The following is an 18,892-nucleotide window of genomic DNA, read 5'->3' on the forward strand; positions in this document are numbered from 1 at the left end:
TGACCCCGGGGTCCTGGGATCGAGTCCTGTATCAGGCTCCCCAGAGGGAGCCTGCTTGCCTGCTTCTCCCTCTGCCTATGTCTCTGCCTCTCTCTCTTTGTGTCTCTCATGAATAAGTAAAATCTTAAAAAAAGAGAAAAGAACTGAATCATCAAGAGGGTGTAGAATTTGAAGAGAAGAAAAAGGATATCTTACAAGGATAAAGGAATACAAGGCTGGCTTCAGAGACGGACAGGTAACACAAGTACTAAGTAGCTCGCTTTGGCTAAGATGTGGCTGGCGCACGTAAGTGAATGACGGCGGGTAAGGAGAACTTTCTAAACCTAAACACCAGATGAAAGAGTTTAATCTTTATTCTACCGGTGGTGGAGAGCTTCACAGTTTGAAAACAATAGATAACACTAATAGAGCCATGCGTGAGAAAGATTACGCCGTTATCACGTAGAAATGAGGAAGAGGAAAAAAAAAAAAGATATGAGGAAGAGACAGGGAAGAGGGCATGGAGGAAATCATAAAACTCCAGGTAAACATGTAACAAGAACCCACACCAGTGTGGCAGCAGCAGGACTGCAGAAGACGGAAGGCATCCTGAATGTATAAAAGGCAAGTCTTGTCAACTGGGAGAGGAAGATGCAAGGGACACAACTCACATGGCCGTTTCCATGAGTGGAAGATCATGGAACAGGAGCAAGAGTAGATCTGGGGCAGGAAATAAATTCCATCTCAGACATAAAGGATTTAAAGTACAGCTGAGGCCTCGAAGGCAGAGTGGGAAAAACCGTTGGAAATGATAAACAGGAGCACAGTGCAGGAAGGACTACAGATTTCACAGCCAACACCGAGCAACTGAAGGGCAAGGGAGTGACTAAGGAAAAGGCCCCAGAGATAATAGAAAGAACAAGACCTATGAGGGCCATTATCATAAAAGAATGAACTCAATTTGGTGACTGCATATGAAGGATAAGAAAGTCAATAATGACTCAATGACTTTGAACTTGCATAACTAGGGGAATGGAAGGGTTATTAATAGAAAGAAAGAGAGGAGAAACAGCTAGTCTTAAAGGGAAAGTAAAGTTCAGGTAAGAGTCACTTGCCAAAGCAATTGTTTGAAAACACTCTGTAATGGTGGGGAGGACAGAACAGGTCAGCAGTTCTCAAGTTGACAATAAATGGACAGATGCACCTGGATGTTGCGGCATGTTCCATCATTATCATACAAGTTTCCAAAGTGTATTCAGAAGTTCCGTGCTGATCTAGTTTGCAGACCTGCACAGGTCTATGGGACCTGTGGTCCCTAACTAGATAATCTCAACATGCCTCCCACTTCTAACATGCTGTAACATCTATATTTCACACCTGGTTGTGGAGGTAGAGTAGCACACGGGGCAGAGAAAAGCCAGTGGCCATCATTTACCAGCAGTGACAGGCCTGCCACCTACTGCATTCTCACTATGCTGCTTTCCTCACCTGTGAAATCATGAGAGCTGGTTCGCCTATCTCCCAAGGTTGTGAAGAGAACAAAAAGAAATGACCTATCTGAAATGACAATATAAGTACAGGTAGTATTATTAGATACCAAAATCTATATCCATTAACTAAAATTTAATCACTTATGAAATACACACACAGGGATCCCTGGGTGGCGCAGCGGTTTGGCGCCTGCCTTTGGCCCAGGGCGCGATCCTGGAGACCCAGGATCGAATCCCACGTCAGGCTCCTGGTGCATGGAGCCTGCTTCTCCCTCTGCCTGTGTCTCTGCCTCTCTCTCTCTCTCTCTCTCTCTCTCTCTCTGACTATCATAAATAAAAATTAAAAAAAAAAAAAAGAAATACACACACAAAACTCCTGGCCTAAACGGTTCTATCATGAGCTCTATCAATAATAGTCAAAGAAAAAATGATTCCAATCATACACAAAATATTCTGGATGTCAGAAAAGAAAGGAAGATTCTTTTTCTAAAAAAAAAGGATTGCAAAAAACAACAACAACAACAACAAAAAAAAAACCCAACTTATTAATAAGGACAATATGACAAAAGGAAAATCTTTTTTTCTTTAAAGATTTTATTTATTGAAAGAGTACAATAGTGGGGACAGTTAGGAGAGAGGGAGAAGCAGACCCCCCCAATGAACAGGGAAGTCCGATGTGGGGCTCGATCCAGGATCATGACCTGAGCCAAAGATAGATGATTAACTGGTTGAGCCACCCAGCTACCCTGTAGGAAAATCTTATTAATGATCTTAGAGTCAGGGCAGCCCAGGTGGCTCAGCAGTTTAGCGCCGCCTTCAGCCCAGGGCGTGATCCTGGAGACCCAGGATCGAGTCCCGCGTCGGGCTCTCTGCATGGAGCCTGCTTCTCCCTCTGCCTCTCTCTCTCATTCTCTCTCTCATTCTCTCTCTCTCTCTCTCTGTGTCTCTCATGAATAAATAAATAAAATAAAATAAAAAATTATGATCTTAGAGTCAAAAAGCATTAGTAAGTTGAATCTAGCAGAATATATATATAAAAAATAAATAGCCAATCTGGGTTAACTAATGTAGAACACAACTATTTTTCAATCCAATCTTACTAGACCTCTCTTCTGCAAAAAACCTATTCTTTTCCTTTTATCTTCAGAACTTCAACATCACTGAAATACTGAAGACACAAGTTTGTTCTCTAGATGATACCTAACAATTATATTTCAGACACAAGATATTGATTTGGGGTGCTCACCCACATCCAACTAACTCAGGAATGCTGGAATTAGGACAGAGTACTAGAAAGGAGAGAGGTGCACAGAGAAGCACTCTGAAGACAATGTACAGAATGTTCCTCTCTCAGTTCTTCACTTGAGTACTGATCAGTGCAAGAGTGTATACGAATATCTGAGGCCAGGAAAGAGCTATCTGAAAAGAGGTGGCTGCACCAGTCCCAGTGGCTCACACAGGGCAGACTGAATTTGAGATCCTACAATCTAGAGGGGGAAAACCCCACAAAAGTGCAGGGCACAGGGTAGACCACCCAGGAGGAGACTGCCTCAGTAGTGGGGGGTATAATCGGCCCTCAATTAAAGGCTGCTGTGGCCCCATATCACAAAATTTAAAAAGCAAGCCTTGAAAACTATTTCTAAGTAAGTTAACTATGTCCCTAAACAACGCTCCTAAAGGAAGACAAAAATACCAGAATCAAATAGGTAAAATTAACGATGCCTGGCATCTAGTTAGAAATTATCAGACATTCAAAGAAACAGGGAACTAGAACCCACAAGGAGGAGAAAAATTAATCAACAGAAACAGATCCAGAAATATATAGATGACAGAATTAGTAAACCGAGAATCAAAGAACAGTTATTAGGGGCACCTGGGTGGCTCAGTGGTTGAGCATCTGCCTTTGGCTCAGGTTGTGATCCCGGTCTTGGGATCGAATGCTGCATCGGGCTCCCGCAGAGTACCTGCTTCTCCCTCTGCCTATGTCTCTGCCTCTCTCTGTGTCTCTCATGGATGAATAAAATCTTTGAAAAAAACCCAAAAAACAGTTATTCTAACCATATCTCACACGTTTGAGAATGTAGAATCATCATGACCAGGTCAAGGAGAGACATGGACAATATTAAGAAGACCCAAAACAGAATTCTAGGGATGAAAAATACAATGTCTAATATGAAAAATATATTGAATGGGATTGATGGCTGGTTAGGTGCCATAAAAGATCAAGGAGCCTGAAGACAGTAATAGAAATTTTCCAAAATGAAACACAGAAAGGAAAAAACACACTAGGAAAAAAGTAAATATCAATAAGCTGTGCGATCATTTCAAGCAGCCTAAAATATGTATAACTAAGTCTCTCAAATTGAAAGGGGAAGAAAAATAATTGAAGACTAGGGCAAAATTTTTCTAAATTTCATGAAAATTATAAACCTACAGATCCAAAAAAGTCAATGAACCACAAGGACAAGAAACATAAAGAAAATGAACTATACAAATGGTTTAAAACTATTAATATAAAGAGAAAAATCTTGAGAGAGAAAAAAAAAGATACATAACATTCCTTGGACCAAAGATGTGAAGGATAGCTAACTTCTCATCGGAAATAATGCAGGACATGTAAGCAGCACCCTTAAATACTGAAAGAAAAACTGTCAACCTAGGATTTTATGCCAGCAAAAAATATCTTTCAAAAATGAAGGCATACATCTTTCAAACATGGATGGACCTAGAGGGCATAAGGGAAATAAATCAGAGAAGACAAATACCATATGATTTCACTAACATGTGGAATCTAAAAAAACAAATCAAAGCAGAAACATACCTTTAAATACAGAGGACAAACTGTTACTTGCCAGAGGGCAGGGGGATAGGGACACAGGCAAAATGGGGTGAAGGGGAGAGGGAGGTGCAGACTTATGCAGTAAGTTATGGGAATAAAAAGTACAGCACAGGGGATACAGTCAATAGTATTAGGGTTGTATTCTGACAGATGGGAGCTACACTTGTGGTGAACAGAGCAAAAGTACAGGCTTGTCAAATCACTCTGTTATATACCTGGAATTAATGTAACATTGTGTCAGTTGTACTTCAATTAAATAAAAAAGGCATAGGGATGCCTGGGTGGCTCAGTCAGTTAAGTGTCCGACTCTTGATTTTGGCTCCAGTCATAAACAGGGTTGTGAGATCAAGTCCCACGTCAGGCTCCAAACTGGGCTCCCTCTCCCTCTGCCCTCCCATCCCCCACTAAAAAGGCATAGTCCATTATACCTCAGTGAAAACTTTAAAAATGAAGACAAAAATCAAGACTTCTTCCAGACATAAAACTGAAAGAATTCATTACCAGAAGAGAAGCACTACAAGAAACGTTCAAGTAAACTATTCACACAGAAAGAAAATGACATCAGATGGAAATAGGGAACTATTCAAAGAAAAAATCCCTAGAAATTGTAAATATTTCTCTTTTCAATCCCCTTAAAAGATAAGTAACTGCTTAAACACAACAGCATTATATTACGGGGGTTATAACAAATGTTGAGGGACATGTATAGCACCACGTGTCAGAAAACAAGGAAGACCTCAGGTTTACCTTAATTTAAGCTATCACCTACCTGAGAAAGAGAAACAAATTCAAACAAAGAAGGAAAGAATAGAAGAACATAATAGAAAGAAATAACAAAGAACAGAAAGCAATGAAATGAAGCTAAGAGAAAAATCAATGAAACCAAAAGCTGGTTCTTTAAAAAGACCAATAAATATAGAAAATGCACAAATAAACATACATGTACATACCAAGGGTTACAATGCAAGATCAACAGGCTTTTCAATAGTGTTGGTTAAACAGAAGATCCACACAGAAAAAAATGATCCTTAGCACTGCACCTCACATTATATACAAATTATACAAGAATAAATTCTGCAAAGATTATCAGTAAAACAAAGTTTCTAGAAGATAGTATTAGGGCTTCATGACTGTGGGGTAAGCAATAATTTCTTAAAGGGCCACAAATACATTATCCATAAAGAAGACCAATAAATGGTACTCATTAAAATTAAGAACTAGGGGCGCCTGGATGACTCAGCTGTTTAAGCATCCAACTCTCGGTCTCTCAGCTCAGGTCACGATTTCATGGGTCATGGGACAGAGTCCTACATTGGACTCCATGCTCAGCATGCAGTCTTGAAGACTCTCTCCCTCTGTCCCTGCTTCCACTCACGCTCTGCCTGTCTCTCTCTAAAAATAAATCTTTAAAAAAATGAAGAACCATTTTCTATCAAAGACACAATCAAGAATATGAAAAGGTAAGCAGTTACTAGGAATAATTATAGTTAATAATGAATTTAAGATACCAACTTTTTTCTGTTATTGAGATATAAGAGCCTGAAAGATCTCCTTCAGCACATGCATCTACAGTTAAACTAACCAAAAATCTTTCCCAAAACAAGGCCAGGGGTGCCTGGTTGGCTCAGTGTTCGTAGAACATTTGGCTCCTAATCTCTGGATTGTGAATTCAAACCCCTTGCTGGGCATAAAGCTTACTTTAAAAAAAAAAAAAAAAAAAAAGGCAAACTTTCTCCCTAAGATTTCTTCAAGTATAATCCTGATTTAGCAAGAAAACTCACAAAAAGGAGGTTTGGGGGGTAAAGCAGGTGGGTAGGTGGGTGGCAGAGAATGGTAATCAGACCACTACCAGTTCTTCTTCCAAAAATTCAATGAACTCAAATGGTAAAACATTTTGAGAAATTTTATTTTATTATTTTTTTTTTTGAGAAATTTTAAATGCCAAAAACTTCTTGAAGATATTATGGACAGGCAAGGTAGGGCCAATTTTCTACAGCTTTCCATTTTCTACTGCACTAATAAGCACAAGGTAAAATAAATGTCAAGTAGCTGCAACAAGAAACTGGAATAAGGTTTTCTATGGGTGGTTTCAATGCAGGACAAAGATTCCCATGAGAGGGGCACAGTGGTAGACACAGACAAGAAAAGGATGGGGAACTATGTCAATCAAGTTTCACTCCAGGGAACCAATATGAAGCGCCCCATGCCTTGCACAACATGAGTTCTACAAGAATATCCTGAATCTGGGAAGGAAGGAAGGAGGGAAGGAGTGAAGGAAGGAAGGAAGGAGACTAAAGTGACAGCTGGACAAGAAGGATAGCTATGTGAAAAGACAAATATGAAGGAAAAGAAGAACAAGGAAACGAGTATCATGGTAAGGCAAAGAGCAAGCCAGTTAGCAGAAGCAACCAAGGAAGTAAAATGCCGCAGGGATGAAGAAAAATACGATGGTCACAAGCCTAAAACAACAAAAGAAATATCCTGAAAAGTCTGCAAGAATAGAGGACAGAAACAGTAAGAGCAAATATATCCCATCCTGATGTTCGGGTCATCCTGAGAATTCCAACAGGAATCTGTACTACCATTTTATCATTCATCTCCTGGGTACCAGCTATTGTGCTAAGCATTTACTCATACTACCTCATTGACAGCAATTTGTAAAATTAACTCAAAATATCCCCTATCAAGTTAAGCTGGCATGAACATCCCCCTGAGGAAGCATGACTAGTGGTATCTATAATGGTGAAAGTGCAACTGTACTTTATCTGAAAAAAATATGCTAATGGTAAGGAAGCAGTCTTGAATGATACATAAAATAGGGCAGATAGAGAACTGGTCTCCCCTTTATCTCGCCAAAGATCCATTCAAATGACAATACTTAAAAATAACAACAATATTAGTGGAGTCTGAAACTCATCTTTTGGCTCCACAGACAGGGATCTATCTTGGGATGGCCCCACTGAACTAAGTGGATCCCTAAGTCAGTGCCCTGAAACAGAAAGCTTTCTATCACGGAAGGGGCTGTGCATTCGTCACTCTACAGCCTTCTGATAAGGCAGATACCAAGAACCTCTAATGAAATTATCTCGAAAAACATTTTAGCACATGTTAAATGCCTAAAAAGAATGGATCAATCTTGTAGAAGACAATGGTGAAGTAAAATGTTCCCAGCTACTCTATATAGGGATAGGGCCTAAGAATATCCAGAAGTCAGGCAGCGGGACTCCAAGTAGCCCTGGGACCACAGGCCAGTTCCTCCACTTGGCTGGGCCTTGGTGTCCTCTTCTGTAAAATGAGGAGATAGACTAAGTAATCTCTAAGGTCCCTTTTCAATTCTAAATTCTATTATAGTTGGTTCCCTCAGTAATAAATGGGAAAGGTACAGAAGCAAATTTACCAAGAAAACTGAAGAGTAGCTTCCCTCAAACAATATAGTACGATTCTTCCCAAGAGGAATTTATTTTACCTCCATTACAATCAAACGAGATCCAATGCGATAAAAGAACATTAGCATATAGAGCGAAAAACCAGGCGACTGCAGGGGTAATTTAAGAATAAAAACAGAGAGGAAGACTTACGTGTGTCTTTCATATCTGAGGGTTTCTCGGATGGACCACGCCACCTGGTATGGCGAGGCCTGCTCTGAGTCCTCCAGTTCCTCTCCGCTCTCTTCCGACCAGTCCAACCCTGGGACATGAGAGGATATTGCAAGTTAGAAAAAAAAAAAGTATTTTTATTTAAAATTTAGGAAAAAAGATATCCAAATCCATAGCACATACTATCACAGTGTGAATAAATGCCTCCTGAGTAGGTTCATCCGTATTATGACAAAAATATTAATGAGCCTCTGATATATACTCAGGTTTAAAATACTGGCATTAGAGCAAAAAAGCTATATTCCAAGGATGAACTCCTCTTAGATACTTCAGAGTAGAAACATAAGCAGAGTTCAAGTCCCTTCTCCCCGCAAAAACGTAGAATTTCTTAGGTATCAAAATATCATACATTAAACCTGTCAGAAAAAAATAAAACATATTCAAGATGGTGGGCAGAGGAGGCTAATGTATGTTTAGGTATAAAAGAAGACAAAAGCAGGATGCCTGGGTGACTCGGCGGTTGAGGGTTTGCCTTTGGCTCAGGGCTTGATCCCAGGGTCCTAGGATCCCAGGGTCCTAGGATTGAGTCCTCCATCAGGCTCCCTACAGGGACCCGGCTTCTCCCTCTGACTACCTCTCTCTCTCTCTCTGTCTCTCATTAATAAATAAAATCTTTTTTTTCTTTTAAAAAAAAAAGGTCAAAAGGCACTTGTGGATTCACTCCATACTTCCACAAAGAAGGGCCCTAGAATAAGTTGTCAAAGGCTGACACCTCATGCCCTTTCTCAACACCTCCGGGGAAAAGGACTCCATCCATCAGGCAGGGCCATGCCCTGGCTCTTGCCCTTTGCAGGAAGAGTGATGGTAAGATGACAATATTCTATTTCTAAGGTGGCTTGGGGTTTCTTTTAATTCTTTTCAACGAGAGCTGCCACATTTCATGGCATTTTGAAAAACAAGTTTATTTATTTTTTTTTAATAAATTAATTTTTATTGGTGTTCAATTTACCAACATACAGAATAACACCCAGTGCTCATCCCGTCAAGTGTCCCCCTCAGTGCCCGTCACCCATTCACCCCCACCCCCCGCCCTCCTCCCCCTCCACCACCCCTAGTTCGTTTCCCAGAGTTAGGAGTCTTTATGTTCTGTGTCCCTTTCTGATATTTCCCACACATTTCTTCTCCCGAAAAACAAGTTTAGAAGGAAAAATAGAAAATCAGAGTGTGAACAATGCTAACTTATTTTGTCAAATGCTACTATTTTTAATGACTGGATAATTACTAGCTACTAACATAAAGGTTTTGCCTTTTTAGAAGTTTTGTATCTTGAAAAATACCGATGTTACACAGTCTAACATACATAACTTTAATATACTCATACCACTAGGATACTTGAATTAGATTCCTTGGTAGCTAGGATTCAGTCTTCCTTCTGGAGACCCTCAAAAATCAAAAGACCATCTTCATTAGGCAGTTGTGTTAGAAAGAACCTCACAGGTTGCTTCTATAATTTAAACGAGTTTACATGTGCCAAACAGGGAAATTAAGAAAAGGTTAATCGAAATGCAAATTATAAATGCTTAAAATCAAGTAATACATTGCCACTGGAATAAAGAAGCCTCAAATCTAGTTCCAAGGTGACTATCCGAAAGCCACCTTAAAAAGTAACTTACTTAAAAAAAAAAAAGGTACTTTTTCTCAACTAAAATAGTGATAAAAAAGCATAAAAAAAAAAAACAAGTAACCACAATAGCATTAGCTTCAGGATAGGATATTGAAAGGCGAGGTCTTTCAAACACAAAGTGACACCTAAAAGGACCTTTTAAAAATAGGATATGAGTTATCTTTTATTGTTTTTGTGTAATTAGTAATAATCAATGCTAAGTCATCTATTCCTTCTCTCAAAAAGTCAAAATCTAAGTCGTAAGAACTAAGTTGAAATTGTTTCTCTTGTGAAATTAACTGTCCAATAAAGCAAACCTTTGATCTTGGCTTCATTATCACTAGTTTTAATATAACTAACTGAGATAACCAGCCCAGACAAGACTGTACTTTAAAAGGTGATTACAAAAAAAAAAATAAATAAATAAAAAAATAAAAAAAAAATAAAAGGTGATTACAAGACTGAATTTTTTTCTTTTTTCTTTTTAATTTATTTTTAAGACTGAATTTTTCTTTTTTTTTTTTTTAATTTTTATTCATTTATGATAGGCACACAGTGAGAGAGAGAGAGGCAGAGACACAGGCAGAGAGAGAAGCAGGCTCCACGCACCGGGAGCCCGACGTGGGATTCGATCCCGGGTCTCCAGGATCGCGCCCCGGGCCAAAGGCAGGCGCCAAACCGCTGCGCCACCCAGGGATCCCTAAGACTGAATTTTTCTAAAAGTATTCTTTGCTGACATGAATGCAGACTATACTTGGTCCTAATGGTACATTACAATTTCTGGCTTTTCCAAAGTAACCTTTGTTTTGAAAACCTAGGCCCCCTAATATGCTGGAATTTAAAAAAAAAAAAAAAAAAAAAGCAAGTTTTCATTTTGTTCAAAATGACAGAAAACCATCTCCCAACACAAACAACATACTGTTTGTTTCCATAGCTAAAAAAATTACCAACATCCATAAATACACAAAAGTATAAATCAGTATTTAGTAGATGATGTGGGTACATTGTGGAATGAGAGGCAAACATTTGGGAAGAAATAAAGTTAGATGTCTGTCTCAAAACTAAAACCTAATGAATTCCAAATAGAGGACTACAATGTAAATAACCATTTGATATAAATAAAAGGACTAAAAGAAAATATGGGTGAATATATTACATAGTTTTGGAGCCCAAACAAGAAACAAAAAAAACAAAACACCTGACTCAAAAGGAAGAAATTCTAAAAAAGTAGAAAACATAAACAATTTTAACTCCTAAATTCCAAAATCATTATCATAGGTATTGCAAAGATAACAAATGGGAGGAGACTTTGCAAAAAAAAACATGAAATATGTATAAAAAGATCTCACCAAATCAATAAAGAAAAAACAAGCCCTTCAATAAAAATGAGTGAAAAAACTCAAAACATAAAATAAACAAGAAATACAAATGTCCACAAAGCATTATAAACAAATATTCAAAGCTACATTACTAGGGATCCCTGGGTGGCGCAGTGGTTTGGCGCCTGCCTTTGGCTCAGGGCGCGATCCTGGAGACCCAGGATCGAATCCCACGTCGGGCTCCCGGTGCGTGGAGCCTGCTTCTCCCTCTGCCTATGTCTCTGCCTCTCTCTCTGTGTGTGTGACTATCATAAATAAAAATAAATAAATAAATAAATAAAATTAAAAAAAAAAAAAAGCTACATTACTAATTCAAAATAGCAGTTCTCACTTAAAAGAATGGTCCAAAGATCTCAAGGGGTCCCTGAAATCCTCTAAGGGAGAGTTCCTTAGGTCAACACTATTAGATGTGTGTTTAGACGTCTTTAGCTTTTTTTCACTATGTTGGTGTTGGCACTAATGGTAAAAAGGAAAGAAAGAAAGAAAGAAAACAACAACAAAAAACCCATGGTAGGTAAACCTGCTGGCACCTCGGCACGAATTGGCACCAGGTAGGTAAACCTGAGTGGCACTCAGCACAGTGGCACCAACCATACTAGCAGTCATTCTATGTTTCATACCATGACTTGTGGTTAAATTTTTTTTCTTAAAAAATAAACAGTTTTAAGAATATCCTTGACAAAGCACTATATATCAAAGACTGTTTATTAAATCTTAGTTCTTGGGATCCCTGGGTGGCGCAGCGGTTTGGCGCCTGCCTTTGGCCCAGGGCGCGGTCCTGGAGACCCGGGATCGAGTCCCACGTCGGGCTCCCAGTGCATGGAGCCTGCTTCTCCCTCTGCCTGTGTCTCTGCCTCTCTCTCTCTCTCTCTGTGACTATCATGAATAAATAAATAAAAAATTAAAAAAAAAATAAATCTTAGTTCTTGGGATGCCTGGGTGGCTCAACAGTTGAGCGTCTGCCTTTGGCCCAGGGCGTGATCCTGGAGTCCTAGGATGGAGTCCCATATCGGGCTCCCTGCATGGAGCCGCTTCTCTCTCTTTGTCTCTCATGAATAAATAAAATCTTAAAAAAAGAAATCTTAGTTCTTAACTACACATCTTTACAGCAGTCTTTGTGATCATATGAAGTCATAAAGCACCTCTGCTGCACAGCAAGTAAGTACAGTGGTTGTCTTGCACCACTGTTCTGTGACCTGAACTAGCGGCTTTCTTTTCATTCAACATCATTTTTATTTGAACCAATGACTGACAAACTATGGTTATTAAGACTTGGATATCCGACAGTCATTTTTTCTAAAATGAACAGTGTAACTATAACTTCAAGGAAAACAATGTACAATATTTGTTGCCAACAATGAGATTCAAATTTTCACTTGAAAGTTTGATATTTTCTTTAAACTTGAAGTCATCAGTGAGTCTATGACAACTTTCTAATAGACTTTTCTAATGAGATTGGTGGTAATATTAATGAATGTAACTTTGTTTTGTTTTTAAGTAGGCTCCACAACTAGCATGGAGCCCAACACCAGGCTTGAAGCCATGACCCTGAGATCTAGACCTAAACTGAGATTAAGAGTTGGATGTTTAAACAACTGAGCCACCCAGGCATCCCATGGATATGATTTTTAAAATTTTGCATAATGAAGTATGTCCACATTTGGAACATAGGTTTCACTAGGTAAACCAGTATTTTCCAAATGGACAATATATTATGTTACAAAACCATGCATGGGTTAAAAGTTCCATTCAAAGTGCAATGCAGGTCAATGTAAAATTCATTGATGTAGTGTTTGCAAAATTCCTTGATATGGTTTCAGATTTCAAACTGCAAGTAATCTTTAAGAATCTCTCGTTTGTCAAATTGTGGTGTAGAATCAAATAAGAATATCCACAATTATTTTTTACAAGCTAGTATTCTTCCCTGTTCCAACTTCCAACAAACTTGTAAGGCCATATTTTCACATACTAATCAAAACCACATACCACGACAGATAGAATACAGAAGCAGATAGGACAAGCTAGCTGTCTTCCAGCAAACCACACATTAAGATTTACAAACAATGTAAAATAATGCTGCTCTTCATTTTATTTCTTTTTTTCTTTTGGGAAATCCTACTTCATAAAAAGAATATGTTACTATGTGGGAACTTTATTTTTTTAAAAAGACTTTATTTATTTATTCATTAGAAACAGAGAGAGAGGGGCAACACAGGCAGAGGGAGAAGCAGGCTCCATGCAGGGAGCCTGACATGGGACTTGATCCCCGATCTCCAGGATCACGCCCTGGGCTGAAGGCGGTGCTAAAGCACTGAGCCACCCGGGCTGCCCCCTTTATCTTTAAATGCATTAATATTTTAAAATTTCTCAGTCTTAGCTTCAATTCAGTAAATATCAAGAAATGTAACTCACATACAAAGGCTCTATGGTGTCCTCAATATTTTTTTTTATTTATTATTATTCATTCATGAGAGAACAGAAAGAGAGAGAGAGAGAGAGAGAGAGAGAGGCAGGCAGAGACACAGGCAGAGGGAGAAGCAGGCTCCATGTTGGGAGCCTGATGTGGGACTCGATCCCAGGTCTTCAAGATCATGCCCTGGGCTGAAGGTGGCACTAAACTGCTGGGCCACTGGGGCTGCCCTGTCCTCAATAATTTTTAAGTGTAAAGGGATTCTAAAGTCAAAGAATTTGAGAAACACTAATCTAAGGTATGCAAATTAAAGCAAATTTTCTATCAAATTTGCAAAGACACAATAACAACCAATATCCAATACAGTAAAGATGTAGAGAAACTGTCATTCTCATACCCCGCTGAAAGAAGGGTAATGTGACAAAATAGTTCTGAAGGAAAATCTGACAACGTATCAAAAAGCTTTTTAAAAAATATAAATGCTTGGAATCAACAATTCTGCTTCTAGGAATCTATTTGAAGGAAAAATTAAAGATGTGACAGTAATTATTTTACTATGAGGCTATACGGCTATAACACTTTATAATGATATAAACTGGAAACAACCTAAATTAGAAAATGAATTCAGCTGTGACAAATTATGTTGTGTATGGAAAATTACTACCTTCATAGTATACTACAAAAAATTTTAAAACAGGTTATAAAACTGTTGTGTATAGCAGGAACCTAATTTTATAGATCTGATATATACCAAGGCATTAACAAATGGGTATCAATTAGGTTTGGGTGCTTTAACTTATTATTTTTATCTATACCTTTTCTTTAAGTTTTATTAGTTGTTTTAATTATCAGAAGTCACACATGGTTTAATAACAGGTGAAACAATATAAAACTCTTAGCATAAGAAGAATTACCATTCCCATCTCCATAAAAACACATCCTGTCCGGTTCTGCCCTCCTCTTGATAGCCAGTGTTAACAGCCGGGTAGTGTATAACCATTCACACCCAATAGGCAAACATCTATCTGTCCATAGACTTGATCAACAGATACATTGATGCCCCTTGTTTATTTACTTTCTTTTTAACAAAAATGGGGTAATACGATACCTCTTGATTTTTTTCTACTTGCTAATATAACATAAATACATCTAGTTAAAAGATACAGATTTCATTCTTTTTAGTAGTTACATAATACTTTATAAGACATGTATCTACCGTAATCTACTCAAGGTCTCCTATTGGTTATAAAGGTTATTTGTGGATTTTTAATACTGCAAGCAATGTTGCAATAAACATCCTTGAACATGCATCCTTATATTGATTTTTTTCACTCATAGGAATAGAGTCCCAAAAGTGAGTTTGCTGGCAATGTGTGTGTGTGTACACACACACACACACACACACACACACACACACACACATATTCTTAATTGGTAAATATTGTCACATTACTCACCAGCAATGTATAAGCCTCATTAACACTGGATATAATTTTTGCCAATCTGACAGTAATTCATTGTTATTTTAACTTGCATTTTCTCACCTGCTAAGGGATTGAGGTTTTCATTGGTCTGCCGACCATTTATATTTCTTCTTCCTCTATTCCCATCCTTTTCCTATTTTTCTACTGGTATCATGTCATGCAAATGATTTTTTCTAAAGTTAGAATCACAGCTCATGCCATATTCACGAATACATTCCAAATGAACTAAAGGTTTAAATAACACAGAATAAACTATCAATAAGAAAGCAAAATACCTATAAAAACTTGGGATCAGAAAGATTTTCTTGAGCAAAAAAATTCAGAAGCAATAAAGAAAAGGCAGATATTTTACTACATTAAAGTTTTGCCTGTATTTTTTCACTTTTAAATCATGAACAGGTATTGCTATGGGAACTTTTTTTTACAAGTTTTTTTTTTTTTTAAACTGTCAGCTCGGTATTAACAATACTATCATTATTCCAAAGTCCTATGATAAGACATGTTGAAAACTTCATAGACCCAGGTGCTGAGCTCAGAGGCTGCTGCTACCACCACTAACTAGAAGCTGAGACTGGGATCCCAAATTTCCCAACTCCAACTTCTGTATCCCATCCACCAAGGATGATCCTCTCCACTGGTATATCTCCTTCACGATGGCCTACCTAAATGCAGACTCCTTCGCTGGACCACTCGGTCCCAGTGTCTTCCACTGCTGTCATAGACACGGCAGCTCTGAACACAAAGCCTCGCCTGAGAGGGCACGTGTTGTTACATTATGTGCATGTGACCTGGTTAAAGGAGGTAACTCACCTAAATGGGGAAAGAGATCAGTGTCCAACTGATGTTTCTGGGTGCACAGTTTCACCAGTCTCTGCAGGCGACTTATACAGGAGAAGTGTGGAGAGAAGGCTGTGGCTTTCATGAGGACCCGGTCAGTCCTGGGCGGGTCTGCGGCGGGAGCCCTACTGGATGGCAGGAGGGGCAGCGGCCTCTTGTGGGACAACTGCCTTGCTTGTGCTATAGTGTGTGTGGTGGGGGCCACTCCCTGCATTGGTAGGCTGGTGTTCGGAGGTGGAGGTGACTTGCAGACTAACCCCTGTGGTGGCGGTGGCGCTGGAGGTTTTAGAGAAGTGGATAACGGTGACAGGTGGGAGTGCTGCTGCGGGGGCTGCTGCTGTGAAGGCGCAGGAGGGGGACTAAAGTGCTCTTGTCGAACTTTTAAAATCTCGGTCTCTCTCTGGCGCTGCCGATTCTGGGCCAACTTGCTCTGCAACTTCTTTCTCACAGTTGCCCCTTTCTTTAGGTCATCATCTTCCTCGTTGAAAGCAAATGGGTCTTCCAACTCGGTTTCCAGGTAGTGGAGAGGGACCCTAGCCCCAGGTGGAGAGAGGGACATTCCATCCAGTCCATTGGGCATCTTCAAGGCCAGCGGGGGCACCGCGAGGCTAAAGGCCATGGTATCCATCTGGTGCCTGACCTTCACCTCATCTATAGGATCATTCTTTTTCTTCCTCTCTTTTTTCGGGATAAAGCCAAGTACCTGCAAGTGGCTGTTGCAGTACCTTTGAAAAACACACATACACAGGAAAAGGTTTATGATGTATAATAAGAAAAGCAGAATATAAAATTACATACCATAAAATGTGAATCCTACCAAGTATATAAAAATAGCATGACCACGGGAACTCATGGCATGCACAGATTTAATATAAACACTTCCAATACTCTCAAGCCATCTTCAAAGCCTGCAACTTTCCTGAGGCCAATATGTGAGTTGTGTCTGCGCAGAGGTTGCCAGATAGAAGCAAGTCACTCAAATACTGAGTGGCCCTAGATAACCATCAAGCTATTGCTTCTCATTGTGCTCTGCTCTGTCATTTTGTATTCAGAGCATACAAAGTAACTTCAGCAAGTCTAAAGAATCACTTAAAACTCTTATGAAGGGGATATATACATATATACACGTACATATATATACATATATGCATTCCAATGTCACTCAAGTATTTGTAGGTTCACAAAGATCTTATGACATAATCCCTAAGAATGTCAAGTGTCTACAGTATATCTTCACACACACAGAGATTGAGAGAGATAAAGAGAACATGGAAGGAGAAGGTAAAATAATAAAACTAGTTAGTGGGATTATAGATGAAATGAGTTCCACAACTCCCTGAGAGAAGTACATGTTTCTACCTGCAGTAGGTACTAAAATAATTCCCTTTATACAGATGAGGAAGCTAGAACTTGATAAAAATGAAGTAACTTGCCCCAAATCCCCCATCTGGAAACTGACAGCTGAGACTCTAAGAAGAATCCTCATGCTGAAGTAGTCTTCAGCAGGCAGGTTACTTTTGTAATGTAAATGGTATTCTAAAAATACTAAAAAGGACAGACTCTACTACTTAATAAGAAAGTAGAATGCGTGTTGTTCCCATAAACCACACTGAAAACCTATGGAGGCTTTCAACCAGTAGAAAAGTTGTGTTTTCCAGACTGGTATTCCTCATGCAGTTCAGAAGATTAACAAGTGCCAATAAAGAGTATTCCATGCTTAAATAAATTTGGAAAATGCTGGCTTCAACAGAATTAGACAATGATTTTGTTGTTTCTGCTGAACAGCTTCTCAAAGCATTTTGTAAGATAATGTACATTATGCTTCAAGGTGGCAGTGTTTTCCAAACTTATTTGGAAATGGTATCTATTTTTATTGTAGTGCACCTGTGATATCTCCACAGTACAGTTTGGGGAAAAGGGCAATAAGGTAAATAATTAATGTCAATCCTCAAACTCATTGGACTGCATCAAACAAATTTTTAAATCACTGTGAATATGGACTCACAAAAAAAAAATTAAAATTAAAAAAAAAAAAAAAGAATATGGACTCACCAAACAATCAGGAGACATGGTTTTGTTGGTTTGTCTTAGAAATACATCTATCAGAGGCACGCCTCAATTTTAACAAGACTATTAAGGAAAAACTTTCTGGACTGTAAAGAGAATCTACACTGTGTGTGAGTGCATGGTTTGGGCTAGGTCACACATATACCTTAAATCGAATAGATTTATAAAGCTGTGGCCAAGAAGGAAAAAAGTTTCAGGGATAACTGCATGATTTTTGTTGTTTTTAAGTCATTTTTAAAGATTTTTAAATTTATTTATTCATGAGAGACAGAGAGAGAGAGAGTCAGAGACACAGGCAGAGGGAGAAGCAGGCTCCATGCAGGGAGCCCGACATGGGACTTGATCCCGGGTCTCCAGGATCAGGCCCTGGGCCGAAGGCGGCGCTAAACCGCTGGGCCACCAGGGCTGCCCTGCCCAGTCATTTTTAAATTAACAAAAAGATTAGTGGAGAGAAATGAGGTGGGATAGTTTTTAAATTTAGGAATGCAATTCTTCTGCTCAGTACAAATGGGCAGCCTGAGCAGGTCACAAACTGAGCCCGCTTGGTGCCACCTCATGTAACAGGGCAGAGGCTGTGGGCATGTACAGCCCTCCTTCAGCCTCACCACCAACTCCTGCTCCAGCCACCTGCCCTGCCAGCGCTACCACCACACAGAGTCTGAACTTGTAAAAACACTTCCCTCTTTTAAGAGGGAAAATTTTTTTCATAGCTAGAATTAACAATAGCTTACTCAGTTACGATCAGTGTTTAAAAGAAGTATGCAAATATGAACTGAATGAATGACAATTCAAGGGAGTGACTGCTCACAGGTTCTTTGGAGGGGATGAAAAATGTTGTAAATTAGACCGTAATGATTGTTGTGCAAGCCTGTGAATATACTAAAAAGTACTGAAGTGTACTTCAAATGAGCAGATTGTATCAGATGTGAATTATATCTTAAGCTGTTTCAGAAAAGTGTAAGCATACAGAAAACTTCCTGGCAAATAGGAAAACACTAAAAATATATAAAATATTATATAAAATAACCAACCTAATATAACCACTTCTCTCTGAGAAACCAAAGCTACAGTAATAAGCCATAGTTCCCACTGTGCAAGTATATTAGAAAATGAAATTTACTCTTTATTTTCTTTTTTTTTTTTAAAGA

At 38.9% G+C, this 18,892-nt stretch overlaps 1 protein-coding gene across 7 annotated transcripts in view; it reads right to left on the bottom strand.

The window, feature by feature from the left end:
• The window catches only part of INO80D (INO80 complex subunit D), a 68,613-nt gene that overhangs the window by 28,815 nt on the left and 20,906 nt on the right, over positions 1-18,892 (bottom strand). For all 7 annotated transcript variants that reach the window (XM_055345151.1, XM_055345157.1, XM_055345155.1 and 4 more), the window contains 2 exons: positions 15,651-16,402; positions 7,887-7,995 (listed from right to left, as the gene is read on the bottom strand). In XM_055345151.1, coding sequence (XP_055201126.1) covers positions 7,887-7,995; positions 15,651-16,402 — 861 coding nt within the window. The remainder of the gene's footprint in view (positions 1-7,886; positions 7,996-15,650; positions 16,403-18,892) is intronic.

The sequence above is a fragment of the Nyctereutes procyonoides genome, unplaced genomic scaffold (assembly GCF_905146905.1).
Source record: "Nyctereutes procyonoides isolate TBG_1078 unplaced genomic scaffold, NYPRO_anot_genome, whole genome shotgun sequence".
Classification (NCBI taxonomy): Eukaryota; Metazoa; Chordata; class Mammalia; order Carnivora; family Canidae; genus Nyctereutes; species Nyctereutes procyonoides.